The 26,877-nt window shown below is 45.3% G+C and overlaps 2 protein-coding genes across 2 annotated transcripts in view; one reads left to right on the top strand and one right to left on the bottom strand.

Moving 5' to 3' along the window:
- Positions 1-18,492, top strand: part of WDR82 (WD repeat domain 82) — a 20,332-nt gene extending 1,840 nt beyond the window's left edge. The window contains exons 2-9 of the mRNA XM_009274703.2: positions 5,193-5,290; positions 8,670-8,736; positions 8,941-9,040; positions 11,098-11,214; positions 11,976-12,131; positions 12,256-12,325; positions 14,142-14,284; positions 14,786-18,492. Of these exons, the coding sequence (XP_009272978.1) occupies positions 5,193-5,290; positions 8,670-8,736; positions 8,941-9,040; positions 11,098-11,214; positions 11,976-12,131; positions 12,256-12,325; positions 14,142-14,284; positions 14,786-14,815 (781 nt within the window). The 3' untranslated portion in view covers positions 14,816-18,492. The remainder of the gene's footprint in view (positions 1-5,192; positions 5,291-8,669; positions 8,737-8,940; positions 9,041-11,097; positions 11,215-11,975; positions 12,132-12,255; positions 12,326-14,141; positions 14,285-14,785) is intronic.
- Positions 18,493-19,546: 1,054 nt separating this feature from the next.
- PPM1M (protein phosphatase, Mg2+/Mn2+ dependent 1M) overlaps positions 19,547-26,877 on the bottom strand; it is a 10,125-nt gene continuing 2,794 nt past the window's right edge. The window contains exons 3-11 of the mRNA XM_009274702.1: positions 25,587-25,710; positions 24,640-24,894; positions 24,008-24,120; positions 23,350-23,434; positions 22,903-23,021; positions 22,377-22,440; positions 21,316-21,423; positions 20,868-21,016; positions 19,547-20,599 (exon numbers count right to left, since the gene is read on the bottom strand). Coding sequence (XP_009272977.1) covers positions 20,455-20,599; positions 20,868-21,016; positions 21,316-21,423; positions 22,377-22,440; positions 22,903-23,021; positions 23,350-23,434; positions 24,008-24,120; positions 24,640-24,894; positions 25,587-25,710 — 1,162 coding nt within the window. The 3' untranslated portion in view covers positions 19,547-20,454. The remainder of the gene's footprint in view (positions 20,600-20,867; positions 21,017-21,315; positions 21,424-22,376; positions 22,441-22,902; positions 23,022-23,349; positions 23,435-24,007; positions 24,121-24,639; positions 24,895-25,586; positions 25,711-26,877) is intronic.

Genomic DNA, 26,877 nt, shown 5'->3' with positions numbered 1-26,877 from the left:
CGGTTTGGCTGCTGCCCGTTGCGGCGTTCGGAGAGAACCTGTGCCCGGCTCCGCACCGGTGCGACTGCGCTGAGGAGGTGGAAGGTCTGTCTGCAGACTGGTAAGCTTTAGCTTTTCTTTTGTTGTTTCTTGGTGTAGGTTTGTAAGTGGAACTGCAACGATGTCTGACGAAGCCGGGGGGGATAAAGTTAAGAATGGTTAAAGTGGGGTGCAGAGATGGGGGCAGCATGGTTTTGTCTGCTCTACGGGTCTCTCTGCTTGTTATCTCTGGTAGGTTGGAGCCAGCGATGGTAATTTCCCAAGTGTGAGGGAGTTCACTGCTGTGAGAACTAAATAGTTGTTAAGCTTAAGGGGTTGAGTCTGGCCACGTTTCCAGGCCTCGGGATTGTTACAAACGTGCAAACTGACTTCTCAGGCTTCTCTGGGTTTAAGTCTCACTCACTAAAATAGAAGCAATGGCTGTGAGCAATGTACAGATGTGCCATTTTAAACAACCTAATTTGAGTGTAACTTCTTGGATAAATGCTTTAAGCAAAAAGGTGAAGGTGGCATAGTGTCTCTTTACTGTAACTTCTAAATCTTGATGGTGTTTTCCTTAAAACCTAGTTCCTAAGTGGTGTCTGGGAACGTTGCAGATAAAGGTGGTCCTCTGTGCTTTAAATCCTTTTCTCTAGTTGCGTTTTTATCTGTAAAGCACAGTTAAAATACATCTGTGATTTACATGCATCTTCAAACGTTGTCTTAATTTATATTTAATCAATCAAGGTGTTTATTGATTTCTGTTACTTAAGGGTAATGAGTTAAGGTGTGTGTCTCACTGAACAGAGTTGTCCAGTTTATCTTTCTTCTCTCATTGATTACACGATGCTTGTCCTGTTTTATGGATAAAACCCCAGAAATTTGCACAGCACTTGAGCTATGGTGCTCTTGTTCAGAGGATAAAAATGTGCAAATAAGACCACCACTGCAAGAACGCTTGCAGTTGATGTCTCAGAGCGTACGCAAAAGGCATTTGTATTCTGAGAGTTGGAACAAATTGAGCCAAATGATGTTGTTATTCCATTAAAATCTTTTCTCAGTTGGTACAAGTATGCATTTCGCTTTAAATACTTTTAAATTTTAAGTTTTAATTTTCCTGTGCTTCTTGCTGTAGAGATGTAATTCTGAGGTGATTTTTTTTTTTGTAAAGTCAAGACTAGAGAGCATCACATACATATAGAAAGCAAAAGAAAAACGAGCATATGTATTGTAGGAGAGAGAATAAAAAAGACAGGATAATGCAGGAATGAAAAAGAAATGACTTTGGGAGTACCAGGAGGTAGATGTGTCAATGTTGCGTATATTTTCTAGTAAACCAGGTATTCCTAATCCTTCTGCTTTTTGAAGCAGACCAAGACATCGTACTTGCTGTGTTTGAAAGATTGTATCCTGCATACTCTTAATCTTGGAGACCACTTATTATATTATTTTACACTTTTATTTAGTTTGCTTGCTTCACATGTTAAAGTTGTGGGTGTTCCCCATCTGATAGAGTGAACTCTTACTTGAAATTATTTAATTTTTATTTATGTAAGAATAGGTAACTTTATACATACATGGTGTCTGCCATGGATTGTATTCTAGATCCTAATTACATACAGTAGTAGAAGGGCTGAGTGATGTTAATGCAGATGGTATTGATTGCTCTTCCCCTTTCAGACTTGTAAAGAATAGTTAGATGGGTTGGGAGGCATTTGGTCCTTTCATCCCTACCTCCATCTAGTTCTGATGTATGCTTTACAGTCAGAGGGTTTGCTTTAATTAAGTTAAATGTAGAAGATCGATGGTTGTCTACTGCGGTGCTACAGGGCAATGAGAGTAGTTTCATCAAGGTAACCCCTGTTTCAGGATGCATTTCTCCAGTGGTTATAAAATTAATTTGAAAGTTTCTCATGTACTATCAATTGGCTTAAAAGTCTAAGCATGATTTTTAGAGGTACCTAGGGATGCAGGACACACTTTTTCTCTCAGCTGGAAAGTTTTAGCTGTGAATTACTTTGTCACAGGAGATTCATGTGGAGATGAAAAATCGAACCTGTGAATGATCATCGTTGTGACATGGTGGAATTTGGCAGTTTCAGGCCTATAGGTTGTTTTTTTTTTTTATTAAACCACCATTTCAAGGGCCTGGAACTCTCACCTTCTTGTATATGTCATTGCTAATGAATATAATGGCCAGGAGGAAACGTCCTGCTTGCTGGGTTTCAGTATAAGATACCCTACTTCATCAAATGGCCTGAATGTTAAAACTTTTCCCATGTAAAAGTGACAAAACTTGGTTTGTTTTTCCCAATTATGAGGGGTTCTGCTGGTAGAATTAAAAATGCAACTTTGTTTGGTCATACTTTAGGTACAGCCTCACCTAGTTTGCTTTGTTTTGCCATATGAAAATGAGCAAGAGTCGTTACCATATGACCAAGCCCCATCTCAGCGAACTTCAGTTTCTAAAAGTGTCAGGATAGTTTAAGCAGTGATGTGCAGCCAAGAGCTGACAGGACAAGATTATCTCCTTGAAACAGATTCCCTTATCATGTATATTGTGGGCATAGGCAACAAGCTTGAAAAATTTGTCCTGCTTTTTCATGAGCATCCAATAATTTTGGACCTGAGATTCCACTTGTATTTCAAAATGTGTAAACAGCTAAATGGTGATTATTTTTTTTTAACCCATTCTGCATCACCAAATACCTCCACAATAGGCTGGCTCAAAAGCATAGCCAAGAGGCTTAACCTGTGTCTGTTGGGGCTTAAAAATGAACTCTGAAAACTTTTAGAACGGCGTTGTGTGTTGGGATGTACAGCAGTCCTTGAGGGTGGGAACAGGGCCTCGTGGCTGCAGATTTGTAACCCTGGTATGATATAATAGTGGTCTAGCAAAGGTTTAGCTTGTATTTTAGTATGTATCGATTGTGTATTATTTATACAACTAAAGAGGTGATGGATCTGGACTCCTGCTTAGCTGTGGTGTTTACTAGACATATCAGTGAGCCTGGTTCTGGAGGATGGTTTTACCTGCACTAGTAGTGATTCAAACCAAGGCACAGACTGTTACAAACATCGCCTGTGTTTTGTTTCATCTTTATAGCAGATTTGACTGTGATCTCGTAAAGCATTTTTCTTTGATGATATTGCTTGATTTACAAGTGGGCTGGATAGATTAACCTTAAACTCAGAATTATGTTTAGTGATTGTGATCTGTTTAAAAAATAGGTAAAACTTAGATTTTTTTTGTTTGTTTGTGTTTTTAAATAGTCGATTGGGAACAGGCGGTTGATCTTGTGTGAAGTGATATGCTTCTTTTTCTATCAGCTTACATGAAAACTTCACCTTTCTTAAAACACAGAAGTACTTTCCGTCTTTTTGGTAGATGTGCTTTTGTCCATCTGTTGATCTTTATTGTCTCCGTGTATATTCTTTGGTGTATATTCTTTTATTCTGAATAGAACTTCTAAGCTTTAAACATCTCATAGATAAGGAAGAGCCAGATTAGGCATAAGAGTCTAGTATGTTTTGAGGTTGGTGGATTTTTTTTGTGCCGAAACCAGGACACTGGAGAAGCAGTTATTCTCTCAGTCAAGCAGGCAAAAAACCCCTGATGTTGCTGTGTTCTTTCTTGTATACGAATAGAGAACCAAATGGTTTGGGTTTGCCGTTTTTCTCCCCCCCCAATTTGGTCAACAGCGTAGTTGAGGTAACTACAGAGAGCAGTATGGGGAAGTATATCAGGCATAATGTTCAGAATTTTGGTGTCTAAATTTACATTTGATGTGCTGTTTTCAATTTGTAGCACATTTGCATCTGAAAAATTGATTTAAAAGTCTACTGGAGGAACTGAGGAAGAATCTGTTGAGATTTGGTCTAAGTGGTACAGGTGGTGTATGGGTTTTAATTACACTTGCTGTATTGGCTTTCAGTTAATGGAAGCTTGTCCCCAGCAAGTTCGTGTAAAGTTAAAGCCCTATGGCTTCTGCTTTTTGAGAATTAATCTTTCAGAATGAATGTCTATTTTTGTTCTGATATGAAAAGTCTCCAACTCATGCTCTTGTTTGGGTGTGTCAATTTGAGGCTAATGAAAACAAGGAAAAAGTTGAGCATTTTAGAAATATCTTGTCTGAGGGTGTAGTCTGCAGTGCTGGTTTAAACTGCTCCTGCTGTTTGTTTCCATTCCCATGCTGTTGTCTTTGGTTTGTGTTGGTAAAATATTTTGTGGGCCTGTGTAATAACCGGAGTTATGACTTTCTGGATTAAAAATAACTCCCGGAAGAGACTGTATTATTTCTGATGTTGATCGGTACCCCTGTTGGTTGACTGCCCAGCTTTGAAACCACTGTGCTACCTCAGTTGAGGAAGAAAGGGGAAGGAGGGCGGTGGAGACCTTGCATGGCTTAAACAGGCACTGATACTGCTGCAAGATATGCTTATTAACCAGCTACTTCTATGTTTACTTTGCAGTTTAAATTTCTAGTACAATGCAGTACATCACTTGCTTACCAGACCCCTAAAAATCCAGTTCTGTATGTTGTCTTCACTCTCACCAGAATGTCTTTAATTTTGTCGCAAAATGTTACATTTGAGGTTTCATGCTTTAATTAGGATGGGATACGAGTATAATTCTCCAGTAGTTTGAGAGTCCCTGTGTTACCATTGCTTTTTTAGACTACTGGTATATATACCTGTTTGTTAATACTGAGAAGCCCTATTCTGAATAAGACACACTGTTCTAGGTTTTGAAGTAACATAGAACAAAAAGTCAAATTAGGCTCAATCTAAAATAAGCAGCAGATGAATTAGAGATTTGGATGGGCAAGGGAATGATGAGGCAGTGCTGCTTGACTGTAAGGGCTCATTATGCTAGCTTCTCGTATTCTTTTTACAGTAGACATCATGGGATAAAGACTTTTTGGAGGAGACACATAAGTGCATTTTGCAGGTGCAGGGAACTCCTCAAGCCTAGGGATGGTCTTGGGGAAAAAAGCACCAAAGTGCTTGTTTGAAAATCAAATACAAATGCTTTTCTTTCTTTGTATAAAAACATCTGACCACTTGAAACAATCTTGTAATATCTCGATGAAAACAGGCCTTGTTAATGTGGTGAGTTTTGGTTTGAGCTTTTTGTTGCAGTGAGTGCAATTATTTCTGCTTCCTTCTGACAGACCAAAGAGAACGCTGTACAGTAAGAAGTATGGAGTGGACCTCATCAGGTACACGCATGCTGCCAACACTGTCGTGTACAGCTCCAACAAAATAGATGGTAAGTGATCCACTGGAGTTGAGCATATTTAATCTCCTTACAGTTAAAACTACATGCCTGGATAAATAGCTCTAAAGAGCTGGGAAAAAATTATAGCAAGTTTTCAGTGATAAATGCGCTGTCAGAGACAGAGGAATTAATGTTCAACTCTAATGCACAACTCAGTGATACTCCCTCGAGCATGCTGACATGAGTTTTGTTCATTGCTGCAATAACTAAGGGATTAAACATTGTTAGTGCGATAAAAGTTCGGTTCTTGATTCTGCTGTTCACTTTGCTGTTTGATACCAGTGCTGTCAGTCAGCCTCCGTGCCTTAATTTCTTATGTGTGTAATGAGGTGGAAGGAGCATGTGGCTAGAAGGTGGGCTAAATGCCGTAGCTCTGTCTGGTACACACACAAGTCAGCTGCAAAGGAAGGGAATGTTTTTCCATTCTCTGTAGGCAGCAGGGAGGGTAGGAAGTTCAGGTAACTCAGCAGATCACCAGCCAAGCCTGGAGGAGGTCACAGAGCTCTTCTGAGATTAGCTTTGCTTCTGTTTATCTGTTTTTTGCATGTAATAGACAGAACACCCATTTTCATGCTGTTTCTCCACAGTCGGTGTCTGTGATAGCTATGCTCTGTAAATCAGTGACATCGAAGGGCTTCTAGAGCTTCATGACAGGGTCTCTATTAATGTATTTGAGTTTAATTTAAAATTCAAATTTAAGAACTGGCACAGATAGGTACATTAATTCTTCCTAAGGTTGGAAACAGCTAGCGTTCATTTCAAATTTTGTCTCAATTTTGTTTGTTGCAGTCGGTGTCTGAGAGTTTTTCAGTGAACAAGTCTCTTAGCACAGCACGTTATAAATGGGTTTTAATATTGTATTTGTAAACTCATAATCATTTCTGGAATAGTGGTTTTGTTTTGGTTTTTCCTTTGCAGAGATGGAGCTTGACAGTAGAGATACTGGTGCCTTGTGGTGTGTGCTGGGTTACTTAAGGAATTTGAGAGTATGAATTTAGAGCAGATGGAAGTTAAGATTTAGGAAATCAGGTTAAACTAGAACAAGCTGGGCCTAAAACTAGAGGAACAAGGAAGTTTCTAAGGGAACTGGATTTAATGGTGTAAAAGGATTAAAAGTGTGATGGGAAGCACTTGCCTTTTTAGTCTATTTCACAGCCTACTTTTTTTTAATTAAGTTATTACTTTGTGTCACATTTCTGACTTGGCTGCTATTTAATTTACAATTAATTAACAATTAACAATTTAATGAAGCATTTTTAATGCTATTTTGAGCTGTGAGTTTTTGTTTATAAGCAATGGTAGTCTTTGAGGAACCAAAACTTAAGAGTCTTCATCCTGCAGGGTAGCATTATGATAAATACTTGATTAGAAGAAAAGAAGAAGATAGAGTGTGAAAGTATTTGTTGCTGTTACAAACCGTAAACCTAATAAAACCAGCAGTGTGTTCTGTAGGGGTCCATATACTCTGTAGTCCCTAATGCATGCAGTCTTAGGCAAGGTGCATTGTATTTAACCTGTTACGTCGTTATCGGGAGGGAAAATTAACCCAGGAACGTGTAATAGGAGTGCTGGTGCTTGTTCCCAAGCATTTTATCTGTTGGAGTTGCTACCAATCCACTTCTGAAGATTTCCTCAAGACCTTTGAACCTAGTTCCTCTTGCCTGATTCCAGGCTGAGGTAGTAGTTTGTACAGTTTGAGGGTCTATGATACCACCCGGTACAGGAGATAACTGTACAGGCCACTGCCTTGCCTGGGACAGAGCACTGCCAACAAAAAGGATCACAAAGGATCACAGTTCCCCAGAGCTTCCTCTTTAGCAAAGGAAGATGAAATTCTGCATGGATACTTCGGAAATCAGGTAACGACAGTTCTGGCAGGAAAAACTAGAGATGTGTCTTAACAGCATGCTTGAAGCATATCGGTTCTAGCCATGGTGGGATGTGACGTGACACTGGTGTTGGGGATTTATGTTTTGGATAGTCACCTCAGGTCACTTAGAGCCTTTCAGAATGGTGTGTCACCAGCATCATGTTTCCAGCTTGATCAGTCAGCTTTAGTCGTCTTGTCTAATACTGGAAGGTGGTCTAGAACTCTGATCTCAGCTTGATGTGAAACCTTAGGCAAAAACGGTAACGAATTTTTTCACAGAAACTAAATTTTGCTGAGTGAGCCTTTCAAAAAGCTCTGAACACAGTAGCCCTTATGAGTGTTTAAAATGCTCTGTGCGTATTGCATGCTGTTGGCTCTTGTTCTTCTGAGTCAGAAGTAAAAATGTGTTTTCTCTCAGTTTATCTTTGGAGCCTCAGCAGGACTTGTTACAGCAGTACGAAGTCTCTTGGCACTGTATGGTGCAGGTGCATAATGCCAATCTCTTCCATCCAGCAATAGCTTAAACTAGTGTCCTCCAACTGGTGTGAGAAGGGATTTTGCTGATTTCTGTTTTCATATCTGCTTTCAGATAGCAGAGGTTTAACTTGTGCTCTTCACGTTTCATCACTCAGATGGATCTGCACATAAAGTGGCTTCTGTGCTTTAGTAATTGTTTCCTCTTACAAGAATTTCTTTTAATCTTGGGAGAAAGTCTCAACAGCATCTTCCAAAATTCTGGGCTACTCTTGGTATGTTCATCTATAGTCAGAATAAAATTACCACTTGAGAAATGTTGTGGTGCTGCTCTGATTTATTCAGTATATTTTTAAGATTGCTTTAAGTGGACTAAGCTTTAGATTTGTCCTGTCCTCTTCTTAAAGCTTAGCTACTCTAAGTGCAGAGAAGGTGTGAAGCTGTTGATTGTCAGATTAAAAAAAAAGAGAGAGATTTGCTACTTTCTGATGGTCTTGTCCTGGCTTTGAAGTTCATGTTTTTATCTCTTTGGCTAAATGCTAGAATTCGCACATTTCCTATGCTTACTGTTTAGTTGGAGACTTATTTGCTGGATGTGTACGTAGGTAAGACAGCAAGATTCATGCTGTATAGCAAAAAAAAGTGGTCGTATCAACTTTGTAAATTTGATACTCTCAATTTTGTGAGAATGATGGAATAAAACCTGGTACTTAAATTTCAGCAACTTTGAAACTAACTTGCATAAATCACATGTACATCTTACATGCCTTTAAGATGTAATATGACTTCAGACTGTGGAAAGTATCTTTTCCTGGTGCCTGATTTCCAGTTCTGCCTTGGAAACCAAGTTTTTATGCCTGTTTCTAACTTGATTCTGTTTCAAAGCCTGACTTTAAATCAAATGACCAGACTTATTCACTGTGGCAAGATTGCTGTTGCTGTGGGGAGCAAGTTTACTGCGTGACCGCTTTTAGATAACATTGGGTTCATGGTATAATAAAGCTTATGGTTTGTTTATGTTTTCAGATACAATCCGATACCTCTCCCTGCATGACAACAAATACATTCGGTATTTCCCGGGGCATACAAAAAGGTAAGATGTTGCTTGGAGACAGTACAGGAGAAATCGAAATAATGATTGTAACGAGCTTGAGTTACGTTACGCTTGATTCACTCTGGTTTTCGCTTTGTAGAACTGTTCATGGCAGTGATGAGCTTATACACAGCTGTTGGGGTAGGTGTTACTCCATTCACTTCTTTTGTATGTCTCTGATGCGTGTGGTCTTCTGTGTTGCAGAGTGGTTGCTCTTTCAATGTCTCCAGTGGATGATACTTTTATTTCTGGATCCCTTGATAAAACTATTCGACTTTGGGATCTCCGCTCTCCAAATTGCCAGGTAGGATACCAAATCCATGTGCATAGTGTGTTGCATTTTCAGTTAGAAAGATGAAAAATGGATGTCTGCTGGTTATAAACCAAAAATACTGCCAGAAACATATGCTGTTGATGTAGTGTTATACCTTCCTGGAATGCTGAAGGAGCCTTGATCACAAATCTCTGCAAAATACATGTCACACTGTGTAACACCACTCACTTTCACCTATGTCTCTGCTGGAGAGGCTCTGGGAAGAGCAAGAAGTAACACCCACAGCTGATGAAACAAGAGAAGAGCTGGGTGTCATCAGCTTGTTCATCAGGCTGCTACCCCATGCAGAGAGTGTTCTCTCTTAGCCGGCATCTCTCCTGGGTTGGGAATGCATCTTATCTGAGTGCTTATAGTGTGTGTTTAAAATTGATGCCTTGATGCAATTAAATTCGATGAAGAGACTGGTGATCTAAAGTAACGCAGTAGCCATGTGGTCTACCCCCTCCTTGCATCACCTTTGTTGTTCATCAGACCTGTTTGTGAGCAGATTTAACTTTCTAGCAAGGCAAAACCCTATTTGGTTTTATTTATGTATTTTGTTGGAATACTTTACTGTACTTTCTTCAGTGGAAGCAGGCTTGTGTGGGCTGAGAAAAGTACCGGAGCTGGCAGCAGGGGCAGGAATGAAAGACTAGGAGTAGAATCTCCACCTTTTATTGGTGATGAGCTGTTTTGTCCCTATATCCGGACACGTAGTGTTGTGCTGTCATATTTTCCCATCTCACTGGGACCATTTTGCTTATGAGAGGGGGCTATTTACTTATTCCAGATGATGTAACTGTAAATGCAAAAGGAAGAAAAGGTTACGTTTCTTACAAAATGGTTTTATCTGTCTTAAAACCAGGCTTTTTCTGACAAGAAATCTTAATTTTGCCTTTCTCCAGGAGTATGCCTTTAATGCCAGTGTGTAAGTTTCCCTTGGGAGGAATCTCAGTCTCAGAGTTGCTACAAATGAGATAGGGTTGTAAATTCAGTAGCAGTTCTGTGATTTATGCTAATGCCTGAAGTTGTAAGAATGGTAAAACCAGGACTTGTAACCGGAAGCTGCATCCAGCAACGTTTGGGCAACAGGTTGAGGAAGTGTTACTTGTAATTTTCAGTTTGCCCATGAGATGGCAGCCGTAGTGCCTAGAAATATTACCGGGAAATCTGTGATGTCCCACTTGCGAGGGCCCTGAGTGCTGGCTAGCTTACTGCCTAGCCTTCAGAGATCACAGGGAAAACTGACCTAAATTGGAAAGAAGAGAGAAGTAATAAAGTCGCTAGACTTCTCTAGAGAAAAATGGTATTTCAGAAATGCAGAAAATTTTTAAATGTATTGTTGATTTAATCAAAGATGTGTTCTTATTTATGTGCATACAGTTACGTAAAGACATTTGGCTAACGCACACACCTGCCAGTCAGGATACAGAAAATTATATATCTCGTTGGCTTTTACCAAATTTTCTCAAGTCTTTTCCATTATGTGAGTTAAGGAAAAGTTAACATTAAAAATAAGCGCTGATAGTAATCTGTCAATTTTAATATGTAAGGTCTGTTGGCTTCCAAAAGGTATGAATTTTCATTAAACACGCATGGAAAGTTCAGCAGTGGTGTTCACTGGAGCTGTTTCTACTTGCTTTCAAAATACTTTTTCTTCCCTCCTTCGCAACCATAACTGGCGGAGCGTTGCTATCAATCCCAGCAGCAGGGTTTTGTGGCACTGTCTGGTATGGTTATTAATACAGCCACATCATCCTCCCTTCTCTGGGTACTTTTTGAGTGGATGACAGCTCGAATTGAGGTCTTGATTTGTTCTGATGTGAACTTTGTCATTGCAGCAAACTGGAAGCTCTGTATGATGACCTGAAGTAGTCAGAGTTGCTTTTGAGAAGCTGAGTTCCGAACCTTTGTAAAACCTCAATATTTACAATTGACATTCAGTTGTTCCACCCATAGGCTGCTGCCCTGCTCACAGTGGGCTCAAAGGGTAGCGGTAGAAATGTGAGCATGAGTTTCGCAAAATAATTTGGACTTCTGTTTTCTAGGGTTTAATGCATCTCCAGGGGAAGCCTGTATGTTCTTTTGACCCAGAAGGGTTGATTTTTGCTGCTGGAGTCAATTCTGAAATGGTGAAGCTTTACGATCTCCGTTCTTTTGACAAGGTGAGCTACCCTAACTTCACTACTTACACTTTTTATCTTGCAAGAAGTAGTCTAAACTCAGTGCTCAGAAGCTGCATTTGTTTACTCCAGCTTACTGTCTGGGGTGCCTACTTGGCACCTAGAGAGTTTTCGGTAAGTAAACATTACGCAGACAGAGAGGGGTACGTGCTGTCACCAGATCCTGAAATCCACTCTTGAACCAATGTTAAAGTTTACTTCCGCTAACTCTTTAACCTATTCCAAACTCCTGTTTAGGCTTTTTGTTGTTGTTGGCTTTTGGTGTTTTGTTTGTTTCTTTTTCCTTGCTGCTTTCTCTGGAAGAACACTGGATGGACATTTCAAAGGAAACTGTAATTGGGTGGGCAGCTGAACTGAGCATAGTTAGTTCCATGGTTTTCAAAAAGTCAGATGACAATAACACTGGCTCAAGCTCTTTCTCTGACTTCAATTAGCAGCCTTGTTTGAAAACTTCATCCTACCTTAAATTAATTTCTGCTGTTGAATGTGGTAGAGTATGGGACTATTGGGTATTGAAACACCCTACTGTGGCTCTTTTTTGCTATGGAAACTATGGATTCATACTTTGAAACTTACACATGCGGTGACATGTTTTTGCTACGACGCTTTCCTTTGGTATCTTAGGAGTAAATATTTTCTTTTGAAAAATCTTAAACTTTTTCCTGAGCTAAGGTTAAAAGCAGACTGTTGTTAGCAGCAATGCATGCAGAGTCTACATCACATTTCCCATTTTTAATTTGAAGGGGCCATTTGCTACGTTTAAGATGCAGTATGATCGAACGTGTGAGTGGACAGGCCTGAAGTTCAGTAACGATGGCAAACTCATCCTCATATCGACTAATGGAGGGTTCATTCGACTGATTGATGCCTTTAAAGGAGCTGTCCTGCATACATTTGGGGTGAGCATGTTGCCTGTGTTACCTGCTTGAAACTTGGTGTTAGGTTTGGGAGCAGGTGCCCTTTGGTTTGCGAGATTACTGTGGACACGCTCTCTGCTACATGTTCTCCTGTTTTGTGCCATAGGGTTATAACAACAGTAAAGCTGTCACACTGGAGGCATCATTCACACCAGACTCTCAGTTCATCATGATAGGTAAGATAATTCTTCTTGAAAGAATTTCAGTGCTCTGAAATGAGTTGTGTTATGTAGGACTAAAGTTGTGTCTGTGTTGGGAAGCACAATGTATTTAAATAATACAATGCAGCTGTAAGCTTTCTTTGCATCGATGGTTTTCTGTTTTTTTAGTTTACTCAGCATTTTCTAGACTGAAATGTAAACGAGCCTGCAAGAAGACTTTTGTTTTTTCCTTTATATATGAACACTATTCCAAAAAAAGATAAGAAACCAGCAAACTATTGTAATGCGTGGAGATGTCACATAATTTATGTCAATGATCCTCACCCTGTGGCTAGGATGCACTCATGTGCTGCCTCTGAAAGTGTTTTGGGGCTGTATGTTGTGGCCTGCCCTCTATTACCTGATGAACGAGGCACCTGTCTGTGCTTGGGCAGTTGGTCTCATAGCCTGGTGCGTTTGTACACCTCCCAGGGACGTTCCTGCACTGGCGACGTGCTGGGGTAGCTGCATTTTGTTCATGTGGCTCTTGTGAATCCCCATGTCTGTGGAACAAGCTCTGTTTAACCCTTGATAGAAACAGTAGGGATCAGCCTGATGGCTCCCAGCATGATTCCTCTGGCCCAGGCCCCCTTCCTCACCCCCTGCAGGCGGGACTCGAGTGAAGTGGGTGGCAGTTGCAGCTCCTGTAAAGCCTGGTGCTGCAGGTTGGGCACCCCAAGGTAAGCGCTTCAGTCACTCTGCTACGCTGCTGCCCAAAAGGACCCATGAACACAAGTCAGACGCATTTGCGTGGTGCTGCCCTCTCCTAGCACTTTCTTTTTGTTCTTATTGATATGGCTGGTACATAAAAATATGTTTAACTTTGTGGTAATTGGTATCCTGATCCTCATTTTTCCTGGATGAGTGATGGTCTTGGCAAAACTTCTTTTATTTTGTTCTGGCTGAGAACTTCCTGATTGCAGAGAAGGTGGGGGCAGGGGAGGTTCTTTGTTTAGTCTGTTTCTGGAGAGCACTTTATTGCACATATTTACCTTCCTGTTGTGCCCTTCCAAATGAAAACTATAGTGCAAGAAGTTCCAAACCACTTATTTCTGTTCAGTTTTTACATACGGTTAAGTTGTAACTTGTGCTTCTTAATTTCTCCTCCCTGAAAAGCTATACATATAATTATAGAAGCAGAAGAAAATTCCTTGTATTTTTATTAGGAATCCTATCTAAAATGAGACTAAAGCAGAACTGAATTATAAAAGTGTTAAGTGCCCAGCCTCAGAGTTTGCAAAATGCCATTTTAAAGTGAAAAACCTGTCCCGTTGTAGCAATGTGGAGCGTTGACACCTCCAGTGAAGCTTCTAGTATTCGGCATAGTGCATTGAAATCTGGTTACCTTCAATGGTAAAGCCTTTGATTTGATTCTGTGCCTACCAAGTGAAATATTTATCTCCTGTGTCTGAACTGAGAACTCTTACACCCAGCTGTTGGCCTCTCGCACATTGGTGCAAGTTGGCAAGGGTCTTTCCTCCTTAGTTGGATGGTGTCAGCTCTCCTTTTCTACTGGGTGACCGTGGTTGTTAACCTCTTTGCCAGAATAGCATTGCACTGTGTTGCGTAGTTGAGTCCCCGCAGTGCAAAGATATAAACCTGCTGTTTGGATACAGGTGTGTAAACTCTAGTGATGTTTTGTAAATGCCCTAGTGATACTTCAGGGATTTTAAAGGTTAAGCTATGAAGACGAGGCATGCTTGTTCCTACAGTTCTCTGTCAGAAAAGGTTATGTACTTCATTTTCTCTGCTGGTCTCTCCAATATATCTTGTTTTCCACTCCTGCCTGCAGGTTCGGAAGATGGGAAAATTCATGTTTGGAATGGGGAAAGTGGGATGAAGGTGGCTGTGCTGGATGGGAAACACACAGGTCCTATAACCTGTCTGCAGTTCAATCCAAAATTCATGACTTTTGCTAGTGCGTGTTCCAATATGGTAAGGAAAGCGTTTTAAGTTCCTCCTAGCTCAATGAGATGCTGACCCTTTTAGAAATGAATCTGAGAAGGCTCAGTGCCACTGATGGGTATTTCCTTGGGCTTTGGTGAGAGCCAGGCCCCTGTCTGTTGCACCTTGATTGCGCCTTACCTGCCAGGCAGATATGTGGGGCAGCACACCTGGCAAGTCAGCATTTGAACACACACATGAAAGAGCAGTGGGTGAATGCACAGGCAGAAGAAGTGTGAGTCCTTTAGGTCACTGTACGTGGCTGGTATTTTCAGTTTGTGTAAGACTGGCTTGCAACGAGAGAACGTGCAATGCAAACCAAACCAGCATAAGCAAGGATTGTAACCTTGAACTGCTGGGAGGGTGTTGCTGCCTCTTTGGTAGTCTCTGCCTGTGTGCTTATGGAAGGTAGCAGTGATAAGCTCCTACAGTGTGCTGTAGGAGAGATTTGTGTTCTGCTCTGTAAAAGATGTTCGTTCTTCTTTTTTGTAGGCCTTCTGGTTGCCAACTATTGACGACTAATTCCTACACTGCAGCTGCTGTCAGATGACTTCCATACTGCTAACAGCAGCACATCATTGCAAGCATAGTATTGGAATTGCCTAGGTCTCCTAGACTGTGTTCCTGTTCCTGCGTATGTTTCCATATGTCTTACCTTTATTTGCTGCATTCCTTTGTGAGGACTCTTCCACTCGGCCTCCTAGCGTGTTCAGAAGCGGCATGCTACACGTTCGTACCTTCCAGTCCGTGCCCAGCAGGCTTCAGCCGAAGTTGGAACTGACACAGTATTATTTCTAAGAGCAATGAAGTCTGTTTTATTTACAAAATGTTCGTGGCATTTTTTAAGCTGTAATTGTGTGTTTTCCTTCTGTAAGTGCACAAGGCTATTGATGTTCCAAGGTGGAACGTGCAGTTCCTTCCCATAAGTGCATGTTTTTCACATCTGGGATCTCTGGTTTCACTGCAGTCCACAGATGCAAAGTAACTTCTGTGCCAAACGTGAACACTGACAGTTTTCAACTTAAACAGCAGATGCTGGATTCTCTTGCAGTGGAATACGTGCCGAAAGAGTGGGTGACTGTAAATATACATTATACATCCTGTCATCCTTTTTGGTGATTTAGTGTGCAACAAACCATACAGGTTTTGTCCGCTGCCAGAGCTTGCCGAAGCCTCCCTGCTGTTTGCTGTGCCAGCATCCTGGAGGGCACAGACAGTACTGATGAGGTCCGGTCAGTGTCCCAAGCAATAAAGGAATCTGTCAGCAGGAAGATGGAGAAACCAAACTGAGACTGAAAGCACAGTCTGCCTGTGTATCTTCCTTATGTATCATCTTGGCTGATCTTACTTGTAAATATCGTGGGGGGGAGGGCAGTGGGAATGGGCCATATTTTTTTACTTTTAGATATTAAAGAATATGATGTGGGCCAGTATTGTGGGGTGTCTAGGCTGTTTACCTTCACTGATGCAGTTTTCCCCTCCTGGTTTGTAAATAAGCACCATGAAATTCTCCCCACACCAGGCTTAGACCTGTATCCCTTTGCTGGTAAAACTGACGTGCAGTTAGTTCATCATGCGTTTTGTTACAGGCCCCGCGGGTTTTTTTAGCGATAGCCCCGAAAGAGCAACGCTTCCTTTGTCAGATGCTGTCTTCAGAATTGAATTTTAAAAATCTTACATGTGACTGTGCTGACTCTGCTTTGCTGTGGCCCTGCTCCAAGGAACGCCCCTGCAAAGAGATGGGAGGGACGTGCTCTCCCGCTCCAGAGGAGCTTGTGGGCGAATGGTGCAGAAAGGCTGGCAAGCTGGTCTTCAAGCCTGGTTCCAGTTTCTTTTTCCTGAAACGTTGCATTGATCAAATGCATCCACCAGCAGGTCGGGACAGGCTCAGTGTAAATGTGGTGTTCATTGCGTTCTTGCCTTTCCAAAAAGACTTGGTTTTATGTGCTGGGTCACAGCTTGGAAAGTCCATTCTTTCCCTCACCCAGTCACGTGTGCTTCCCCTCTCCTGAATGTAAGATGCTGGTAAGGTGACAAGCACAGTAATGGGCACGTCCTCTCTGCTCTCAAGTGCCAATCCAAGCTGGAGAACAGTGCTCGAGCATTTTACCTTAGGTCAGTTTTCTACATGTTCCCATATTACAGCAACGTTCGTCTCAGCTGTGGGGCCCTGTATATAATTCAGAGCATGTCTCCCTGGAAAAGTAAATCGGCTTGTAGAACAGCTTCTGTTTTGCTTTTCCTTGCCTTTTCTTTTTTTTTTACAGCCCTTGTCAGTGGAAATGTGCTGTGCTGAGAGCTGGGGATGGGGACTGAGCATTTCTCCACTGCTGGTTCCTTTAAAGTAGCAGCACATGCTGAGCTGCAGCGTCTGCCTGTGACAGTCGGCAGGAGGACTGCCGTGCATGAGGCAGTCTGATTAACGTGATGTTCGGATCGATGCTGTGGTTGAAGCTTCTCCTTAGGCTCCGTGGCTTGCCTCTGCTGATGCTACCGCACGAGTTTAGAGCCATTTCTAACAGCACAGGTCTGTGATGCGAGTTTTACATCCTCCAGACTGGAGGAGGGAAGGGAACAGCAGACTGATGCTTTCGATCTTGCCAAACAGGCCTGCTGTTGGAGATGCGGATGAGAGATTCATCCTACTACACCAGCATCCCTCTTCCTAGCGTGTACTGTCCCATTGTCACCTATAAATGCCCAGCGCGAAGGGAGATGGGTATTTCGGTCCTCACAGTTGACTAGGTTTCCACAGCCACCTCTTCAACTCAGTCTTGTTGCATTTCGGGCTGCTTGGTGCTATTTTACCGTTGTTGGTGTTTCTGTAAGCAGCCGTATTTTGCAGTGGTTTGTAACATACAGGTATTTGGGGTTTGCAGTACATTTTAACAGTTAAACTTTAGGGTTCAGTAGCAAATCATCTTTCAGGGTTTTACCAAGTCTGTTGCCTGAGGAAGTGGACAGATAGCCTCCAGCCATTTTTCTTGTTACTTTTCACAGGGAAGCATTTGGAAGGCTTTTACTCTAAAAATGCTCTTTGCTAATGTGGTTTGAGCCCTTGTCTAAAGACCATTGTTCAGCTCTTCCGCTTGCAATGTTGTAAAACATTGTGTGTTTCAGCATGAAATATTTAAGAAAAAGAGGACCAAAGGACTGATCTAGAAGGACGGGTACGCTAGGAACATCTAGAAGGACACATACACTAAGAACATCAGCGGCTTTCTGGAGTGAAGATAAATTTACAGGTTCACGCACAACACAGCACTAATGCTCAATTGAGAATTAAAGCTGAATGCCTTCCCAGGGCCGATTGCCACCCACACGGGCAAAGACATCTTTCTTGGTTGATGTAGCACTGAGTGTTTTCCATCTGCCTTTAAAAGAGGGAAATGTGCCAAGTATTGTCAAGGAACTTGAGTATCGCGTGTTTCTAGAACGCTAGACTGGAAATGTGAATAAAGCTTTTAGCTTCCAGTTTCTGTGTGCTTCTCTAAAAGTATCGGGACTGCAATTCCTGCGCTCTTCAGGGCAGCCAGCTAATGAGAAATGGACCTCGCCGAAAACAGCTCTCCCGGGTCTAACGGCGTGTCCAACCTTAGGTAAAGCCAAGCAGGAAACAGCATTCCCCCTCCAAATTTGACATTTAAAAGATGAATCCCTCCATGTTCTTTGGGATGAAGTAAATACCTTTCTTCAAAACAAGGGGGAAGTGAGGCTCAACAGCCCACCTCTAAATAAGCAGTGGTGGTGGCTGAGCACATCCCCTGGGGCTGTAGGAGATTTCGGGGGTAATTTCTCCAAGTTAGTCTTTGAGAGGTTTTTGGGTTGGGTTTTTTTGTTTTGTTTTGTTTTGAGGCTCCCAGGTCCTTGGTTAATGTCTCAACCCCTGCTCTGGGGGACGCAGGAGCAACTGAGTGAACAAATTTGGAAGCAGCAGTGTCTCTTTTCCAATGCCTCTTGACTATATTTGCACTTTAAGAGACTTCACCTTGGGTTTGGGTCGGGGGCTAGGATCCTGGCGAGCCTTTCAGAAACTGGTCTCTCTGGTTGTGAGCTGGTATGGGGAGTTTGGCTCCTAGGTGGTATCTGCCAGATGAGTGTAAATACATAAAGTCAAATTATGCTTTGTCACAAAATACTACGTATGTGGAGAATTCAATGTTGTGGCTGTTACCAATAAATATTTTGTAGAGAGATCACCGAGTGCTGTAAATTCTGCGTTTGTCTGGTGTGATACGACTTGCCGTTTTCTTGGAAGGGAATGGGAAAACCATCCGTCTTTTTAAAAGCCCCTTCGTTTTGGAAAATCAGAAGCTCTGTGGTGGAAACTGTGATGCTCTGAAGCTATCCCTACATAAATTGCCCATTTTAAGAGGCTTTTCTTGCCTAGGAATGTATCAGGATAGGGAAGCGGACTTGTGACAGCTACTTGTTGAGGTATGGTGCCCTAGGTAGAGGGGTGTTCGTGGGAGCCTGTGGTCTGGAAGAGCTGAGCCCTTTCTCAGCAGGAGGGTGGGGAAATGGCTTGTTGCTTTGGAGTAACGGGAGACTTGGATCATTACAGTCAATGTATATATAGCATTACAGCTGCTGTAGGGGCAACGGCAACTAGCATCAGGTTAACGCGGGTAAAACCCCGTCTGCATTGTTTTCAGGTTGAACTCAAGAGGATGGGGGAAATGCGAAGCTGGAGAGAAATGTTTTTTGTTCTATCCCTTGTTTAAACCATGAGCAGATAGCTGAGGAGGCTGCCTCATTCCTGGGTCCAGGCCTCCCACGGCAGGAAATCATCTTTTGACACCTAGCCCTCGGGGTAGTACTGCCAAGGGAATACTTCTACTGACAAACCGGGCTTTGGCAAAGACAAATCCAAAGCAGAAACTCCTCTGCAGTTTTCTAAGGCTGTTTTTCTCCATCTCAGGCCTGTGTAAAACCTCTGACAGGAATAAAACCGCAGTAAGATGCAGGAAGAAGTTGGGGTTTTTTTGGACTTTCATCCTTGTGGAACTTAAACACACGCTGGGGTTTGTCCGCTTCACTAGGGAATCTTGCAACTTGTGTAATGAATAACGAAAATAAAATTGGGGGCTCGGGGAGATGGGGTGCTTGTCCAGACCTGAATTTGCCTGGCTAATGAACTGGTGGAGAAGCAGATCCTTAGAGTTTAAGGTACAACTCGGTTTGGCATGTCTTCTGCGCTGCTGTTCCTGTTGTAATGAGTGTAAGCGCTTGTGATTCAGCACTGCAGACACATTGGAACAAACCGGTTTTATTTTACTTGGAGCTGTTCTACTAAATCAGCTGATGTACTTAAATACTTTCGTTCTCATCGCTGCTACTGCTACAAAAACAGCTTTGCTGTCAGAAATGACCTGAACGAATAGAAAAAGTGTTAGCAAGTGGTGTGGACTAAGATTTGTTAGAAATCCGTACGTTGCATTACATGCTAATATACTTAAATGCTCTTAAATAACAGTAAGGCACGTCTTTACACAGGAGGCTCCTGTACACCCATGTGTAGCTTCATCTGCTAACGTTGTCTGTTTTGAGGTGGTGCTGCCTACAAATGGCAACTTTCTCAAGAGGTCTGGGCTACTGCTTCAGCGTTTGCATTCAGCAGGCGTGGCCGTGCCCAATGCCGTCTTAGCAGCAACTCCTGGGTTTCCAGTACATCTCGCGTTACAGCAAATGGATACGAGGGACACTTCAGCTTACACATCCAGTTCTACACAACTTAGTTCAAGTCTGATTAAAATCCAGCTCTTGAAACTGGTTGGATCCCAACTGATCCCCATTCTTCAATATTAAAAAGGGAGAGGGGTCACTAGAAATGTGGATTTGAGTCCCGCTGAACCGCAAAGATCTTAGCAATAGTACCCTTCAGCTTGTGTGGCCCCCTTTGTGATTTCTCCTTGGCCCAACAACGAGAAAGGAGTAAGGGGAATGATTTGTTGCCCACTGTTCCTCTCTTGCACGTTCTTAAGGAGCTAATGTTCTTGTTGATCTTCTACATAAGTGCTGGCTGTGCGTTTTCAGGTTCCACTGCAGATGGTTTTGCTGGAAGAGAGCGTACATGCACAGCAGAAATCTCTCAGTCTTGGGTTGATGCTGAATAGCACCACAGTAGGGGGACACAGAGATCCTGTGTGTCATGCTAACAGTCAGTCCTCATCTCTGTTGTGTAGTGGGATGACAAACACAGAGATGTCATCGTAGGATGCCTCGTGGCTGTCATCCAGCATCCACTGGTGGCCTCTCTCCTTTCCCCTTGCTCTGCATACCAAGCACTTGGCCAGTTCTGAGAATCTGTGGGTGGAAAAAAATGCAAAGTTTGGTTTAACGTGGCACTACCCCTTAAGAACAACATTGAGATGTGGCTTTGCATTGTCAAAATAATAGACACCAGCTTTATAATTGTTTCTTTAGGATGGGGAAAGATTCGGAGGCAGTTTCCAGAGTCACAGAAAAGAGAGCTTGGTCGTGCCAGAGCTGACCTAGAAGCAGAGTGATCTCAGCCTGCTTTTGGTCTGACCAGGTTCTCTGGAAGGGAAAACGATGGCAAGGCTGATATTACCTGTGAGGATCTGTCTTGTTTTCTGCAAGGAAGCTCCTGACCATATGGGCCACCTCTTTGTTGCACAGAACATCCCAAAGGCCATCAGTTGCCATGATGAGGACGTCGTCTTCCTTAATGTCATGCAGAGCAAAGTCAAATACATTCACCTGGACAACACAGGAGTAAATCAGTGACAATTCCTGCAACGTACCAGAGGGGTGAGGAAGATGACTCTTCCCCTGAGAGATGACTTCAAGTGGGACGAGGTTGCTTTGAATCTTTTACATCCCCTTGCTGCTATGCTTCTAGATTACTCTGTCTTGGACATTCTCTGGGCAGCGTGCAGAGAGATGGAGGATGGAAAAAGGAAACGGCCAAGACCTGCCAGGTCTGTAAAAGGTGGGTGTTATAGAGGAGGAGCAGCCTGTTTAATTCCATCTTGCAATTCCCACGTGCCATGACTGACCTTGGGAATGCAGGAGAGGAAAGGTTTGACTTCAATGTTGGTGTCGATGACTTTGAGCTGATGATCCCCCAGACCTCGAGAGACAGCCAGAGTCCCCAGCAAGCGAGCCTGGCCACAAACAAAGCAAAACAGTGTTAAAACATAAGAACGTGGCACCTCTAAAGGCTGACGTGTGGCTTGTCCTGACTGATCTGTGTTGCCTTTAGGACCCTTCTCCCGGCATCACCCAGAACAGCCTCTGGAGACTTCAGAGATGGAGGAGTGATCAGAAGCGATGGCCTGATGGAGCGTGGAGACAGCCTGCCTGCCTGTGGATAGCTCCTGGTGGCCTGTGGTGTGCTCTGGAGTTAGTACGTGTACTCTGGGTAATGCTACAGACCTCAGGAAGCCCATGGTGGCATCTGCTCTTGATTTGGGGTGGCGAGGAAGAAAACTGGGTTGGTTTGGGGGGAGGAAGGGGTCCTTTCTCCTGGCAAAGGAGGTTCTGCACTGACTCCTTGCAAAGGGGGTAGCATGTGGGTTGTAGTGCCAGGGGAGGCAACAGGGCTTTCTGCTCGACCCCAGCAGGCAGACACTGGATGTGTGCAGTCGTTGCGTCGCCCTGCCTCCTCCTTCCCTCTCCAGGCTCCTTTTCTCAACCTCTCCTCGAGGAAGAGGGTTTGTAGGAAAGGTGGTAGTTAGAGCCAGAGGAGACAGTCCAAAGTGGGATCTGATGAAATGAGTTCTCATCTGAAATGAGTTCTTGTGTGCAAGGGGAGATGAGGAAAGGGCAGGCTGGCTCAGGGCTGCTGTCTGCTCCGCTAGCAGGTACTCTGGAGGAGGGTGCAACCTCTCTGCTGCGGAGGGCTCTGATTTACATTAACGAGGCAGCGTGGTGCTAGCGAAGGGAGCTGCTGCAGCGGGGCTGTGGGACTGCGCCATGCTGGAGAGCCCCAGAGCACGGGGTGCTCTGCAGCCCCAGTCTGTTGTAGTGGCCTGGAGCATGACCGTGAGTGACGGTAACACTGAGGACCCCCAGCAGACTTGCCTCTGCCTTCCCAGTGTGTAAAGCATTAAGCTACCTGCTTCCCGTGACCATGGACAAGAGGATACTTGAGGTCGGCTTTCTCCACCGTCTTGTATCCCCTAGAACAGATAATTCACCGTTGAGTTGGGATTTGTCTGCCTTGAAGGTACAACCCAGCCAGAGCGTTTCGACCCTTGTGGTGCCCCCATGCACAGGCAGCTGACTGAGGCAGGGACAAGGTGACTTGCTGAAGCAGATGCAGTGAAGATGACCCCTTGCTGAATGTCCAGGTGTTTTTCCCTCTCCCCTTCCTCCTCAGCTTGCACCTGCACTAGCCCCACCTCACAGGAGCCCAGAAGGACCATCTCAACTGTTCCCTAACTGCCCTGCCATGGCCCCAGTCCTTCCGTCAGGGGGGAGGCTGCTCACAGCATTCTTTGCTTGATCTGGCACAGCTTTGCACCATCAAGCCCACTGCTCTCACCAGTGGGGCATACCCCTTCTCCCTTCACCTCCCCATCGCTACGAGCAGGTAAAGCTGCCCTGTGCCGCACCCTTATCCTCAGGCAGAAAGCACTCACCAGCCCTCCATGAAGTAATCCCGGTACAGGACTTTCCGGCCCACATCATCTCCCTTCAACCTCCGTGGAAACTCAAAGCGCGTGAACTCACCGTCCAGGAGCTTGGGGAAAAGAAAAGCCTGGAGGAGGGAATGAGGGCGTGAGGACGGACAGGTTCTGCTTCAGCGGAGTAGGGCACCAAAACTGCTTCTGCCTCGGGACTGGCACTCCCAGCAGCAGAATGGAGAACAGAATCGGGAAAGCATATCCCAAGGAGGATGTGAGCATCTCCCATACTAAAGGCTGCTGGTTGAATCTTGCCCCCAGCCCTCCTTGACTAGTGCCAGATGACATTCTGGCCACACAGTGGCCTTCGAGGAAAGCTGGTGGTCCTCTTCCCACAAGCCCTCTCTGACCTAGTTGGATGCTTGCAGCTGGATTGTCTGATGCGCAGAAGGAGTCACTCACCAAGTGCTGGATTCGCTGCCTCTCTGTCTCGGGTGTGAACTCGCAGCTCATGGGCACAACGTTGTCCTTCAGAACAAGAATCGCCCTATGACAGGGAAGAGACAAAGAGCTGAGCTGAGTCTGTCACTGCAGCCCTCCTCTTACTGAGGCTAACCCCAGGGTCAGCCAGGTGTGGGACTGGGGGTAACCAGCGGCAGAGTAATGCCAGAGAATAGCTCTGCACCCAGGAACGTTTAAAAATGCTGGTGTATTTTAAATAACCCCATTGCAATTGCACTGTTGCAGCAGAGAACTGAGCCTGCCTGGTTTGACGATGGTAGAGCTCGCTGTCAGAGGACCGGTGGGCCAAGGCCAGATGAGGAAGCTTTTTAGGATGCTTTGAAATCACCTTCCACTTTTAAACACCTTCCAGGCTGAGCTTACTGCTGCACTACCATCCCAATCCTGCCCTGTGGCTGGGCAGTGTTAGTCCCTTGAAATCCCTAAACCCTTCCAGGAGGCATGAGAGCATCCGTCCATCCAACAGGTCCTATGGCAGGGAGGAAGGAAATGGCTGGGCTGCACGTTTACCTTCCATAGGGTTAAATAAGATGCTGGAAACCTTGCTTATCTCCCAGCTCTCATCCCCCAGCAACTTCCCCCTTTTATTGTGACTCACCTGCTGTCCCCAGCGTTAGCCACATACAGCTTTCCCTGGAAATAAAGGGCAGCCAGAGCAGTGCAGCCTCCCATCTGGTTTGTAGCTTCCATCTCCTGGCCGATGACTTCATCCTGTTGGTTTAAACAAGTCTGGAGAGTGATGTGAGCTGGGCTGCTGCTTTCTGCAGCTGCCTCGTGCCTCCCAGCAGAAATCCAGAGCCAAAACTGATTGCAGATGGGCCATGGGAAACCAGCAAGGCAAAAGACAATGTTGCTTTGGTACAGCCCACAAAGCTGTTGCTGCCGGACTAAGGACTGCTTTAGGAGCGTGATGGGGAGATCTCAAACCTGTACGCGCTGTATGAGTCTAACAATAGCCACCGTCTAGCCCTAAAGAAACGCATCCCCTGGGCACAGTTTAGCAGAGATGCTGTAGCTTTGCTCTGGGTCAGCACTGCCAATGTGCAACAGATCCGAGGCAGATCTTGGGGAGCTGACCCAGCGCTATCTCAGCACGCTTAAAGGTACGGCTGAATGTTCCTGCCTGCTTGACGAGCTGCAGAACTGCAGACCTTGCCCACCCTGGGCAGCAAGGAGGGACAGACTGACTGCTTGGGGCAGCAGGACTGGTGCCCTGCACGGGGTACTCACGCATTCCTGGAAGGCGTTCTCCAGGGCTCCCACCACCAGGTCTTTGGCGTGGATGTGCTTCTCCTCCACGAACTGGGGGTCGCTGTCACAAACGCAATGTCCGCTCAGATTCATGGGGGGACGCGCCTCTGTGATGCCTCCCACAACCTCCTCCAGCTTCTGCTTGATGCAGTAGTGCAAATAGTTGGAAGCGATGATGGCAGCTTCTGGGCCACCGTGGCCATCAAATAGTGCCCAGTAGTAACCAGTCAGAAACTGCAGTGGGGAAAAGGGACAAGACAACGAAGGGGATCTTCAGAGAGGGGAAAGACGGGGGCTGGAAAGAGGTCATACAGACGGCAGGCTCACAGCCAGGACGTTGTTGTACATGTTTTGCCTGGCTCTTCCACCTCAGCTACCCTTCCCTGGTGCCAGTTAATCCCCTGCGCAGCTCAAACTCATGTAGTGCCCATGTGCTGCTCTGCCAGGCCCGTCATCTGAGCTCTGAGCGGCTGGATTCGCAGCCACCCACCCTCACGCGCTGTTCCTCTGTGTTTCAGGGGAGATGGGGCTACTCCATTTTACGAGAGGTGAGGCAGAGCTGCTCCCAGGTGAGAGCATCCCGTGTGCCTGGTTCACGCTGTTGTCCCCGAGTGATGACAACACACACCAGCCCTTGAAAGCAGAGCGAGGACAAGTAAAGGAAAGGTGAGGGCACCGAGTAAAGGGCTTGGACGACCTCAGACGCTGCAAGGCATGGGCAGTAGAAATGGCATGTACGGGCAGAGCTGGATGTCTGCTGGCCAGACGTAGGGTACATGGGTCACCTAAATGCATCCAAGGAAGGAAGGGTTTCAGCACATGGGCATATAGGACTGATGGGGCAACCCTGTGTTTCCTGTACCTGGGCCCTTGGGTACAGGCCAGGGCTGGCAGCAGGGTGGGCACAGCCTGCCCATGGGCTATACCTGCGTGGAGCACAGGATCAGCCATTCCTCATCTTCCTCCAGGCCCGGCTCTCTCCTCCGGATGGAGATCTGACAGCAGGCCGCCTGGTCCTCGTTGAATTCCGACTTCTCGGCATTGATAACCCTGGGGGTGCAAACGCTCCAGGTAAGGCGTGCGGACGCACTGCACCTCGCCTGCTGCCAGCCAGCTGTGCTGGGTGCTCAGCAGCCACGGCGAACGGCTGCACTTTGCCCCGTCATTCCAGCCCCATGCTCCCTGCTCCCTTTTCAAACTCCAGGATCTCTTTGCTGGGGACCTAAATAGCAAGTCCTTTATGTGCACCAGGAAAAAGCTTGGCCAGGGACACAGGGACAAGTGGTTTTGGAGCACCCTGGCCTCAGGCAGCCTTTGTCAGCAGCCCATGCTGTGCTATTTCCTTGGCGACACAGTGAATTGCAAAACCACCGTCATTGTTTTTCCTTCCAGCCTTGCTAACGTTTGTCCCTGGATGGGAGTTTGCTCTCCTTGCACAGCTCAGAGATTTCCAAAATTCTGGTCTACCCACCCTTTGTTTTTAAGGCGCTTTGCTAGGAGCAAGGGGATGGACGCCCGGTTCCACTAGCTCCAAAAACCTCCGCCCACCCCAACCGTCCTCCCTGCTCCCCCATCCCTTCCCCCTGCAAGGGAGGGTTTTCTGCCCACCGCTGCCCAACACAGCAGCCCCACGGAAGAGTCCTGCCTGACCAGCTCCCTGCAACCAAGGCGCAGAGCAGGGGACGGGTGACATCCCAGCTGTAAAATTGCAGTGTAAACATCATTGCATTAGGGGATGAGCTGACCTGATGCTGCTCTGGGGGCCGCCCCTGCCACTTGTCACAAGCAATGGTGTGTCACAAGCCACTCTGCGGCTGGCAGAGTGCAGGCAGCTAAATGCAGGCAGGGAGGTGGGCAGCTGTGTCCCACGCTGCTGCCAGCCACCGACGGGGAGGGAGAAGGGCCAAGGAAAACACGCCGCCACATCAAACCTCGCACTGCTGCCGTGTCTGGAGGAGGAAGCTGCTCCCCTCCTTGCAGGCAGACGCGGGCAAAGGGGGGAGATTTCTGCCTGCGAGCCCTCTCCAGGGGAAGGCTGAAGCTCCGTGCTTGGGCTGGGGCTGCAGCCGAGGGGAGGAGCGTGGGGGGAAGAAATGGGGTGCGACCACACCTCTGGGCACCAACTCAGGAGTCCCCTAAACCCCCCACGTACCTCCTACACCCCCCAAGAGCCCCCTACCCCCACGCAGACCCTGGAGTCCCCCCAAACCTGCACTA

Source organism: Aptenodytes forsteri, unplaced genomic scaffold, assembly GCF_000699145.1.
Source record: "Aptenodytes forsteri isolate BGI_AS27 unplaced genomic scaffold, ASM69914v1 Scaffold528, whole genome shotgun sequence".
Lineage (NCBI taxonomy): Eukaryota > Metazoa > Chordata > Aves > Sphenisciformes > Spheniscidae > Aptenodytes > Aptenodytes forsteri.
Note: the sequence above shows the minus strand (reverse complement) of the source record. Positions and strands in the feature narration are given on the sequence as shown.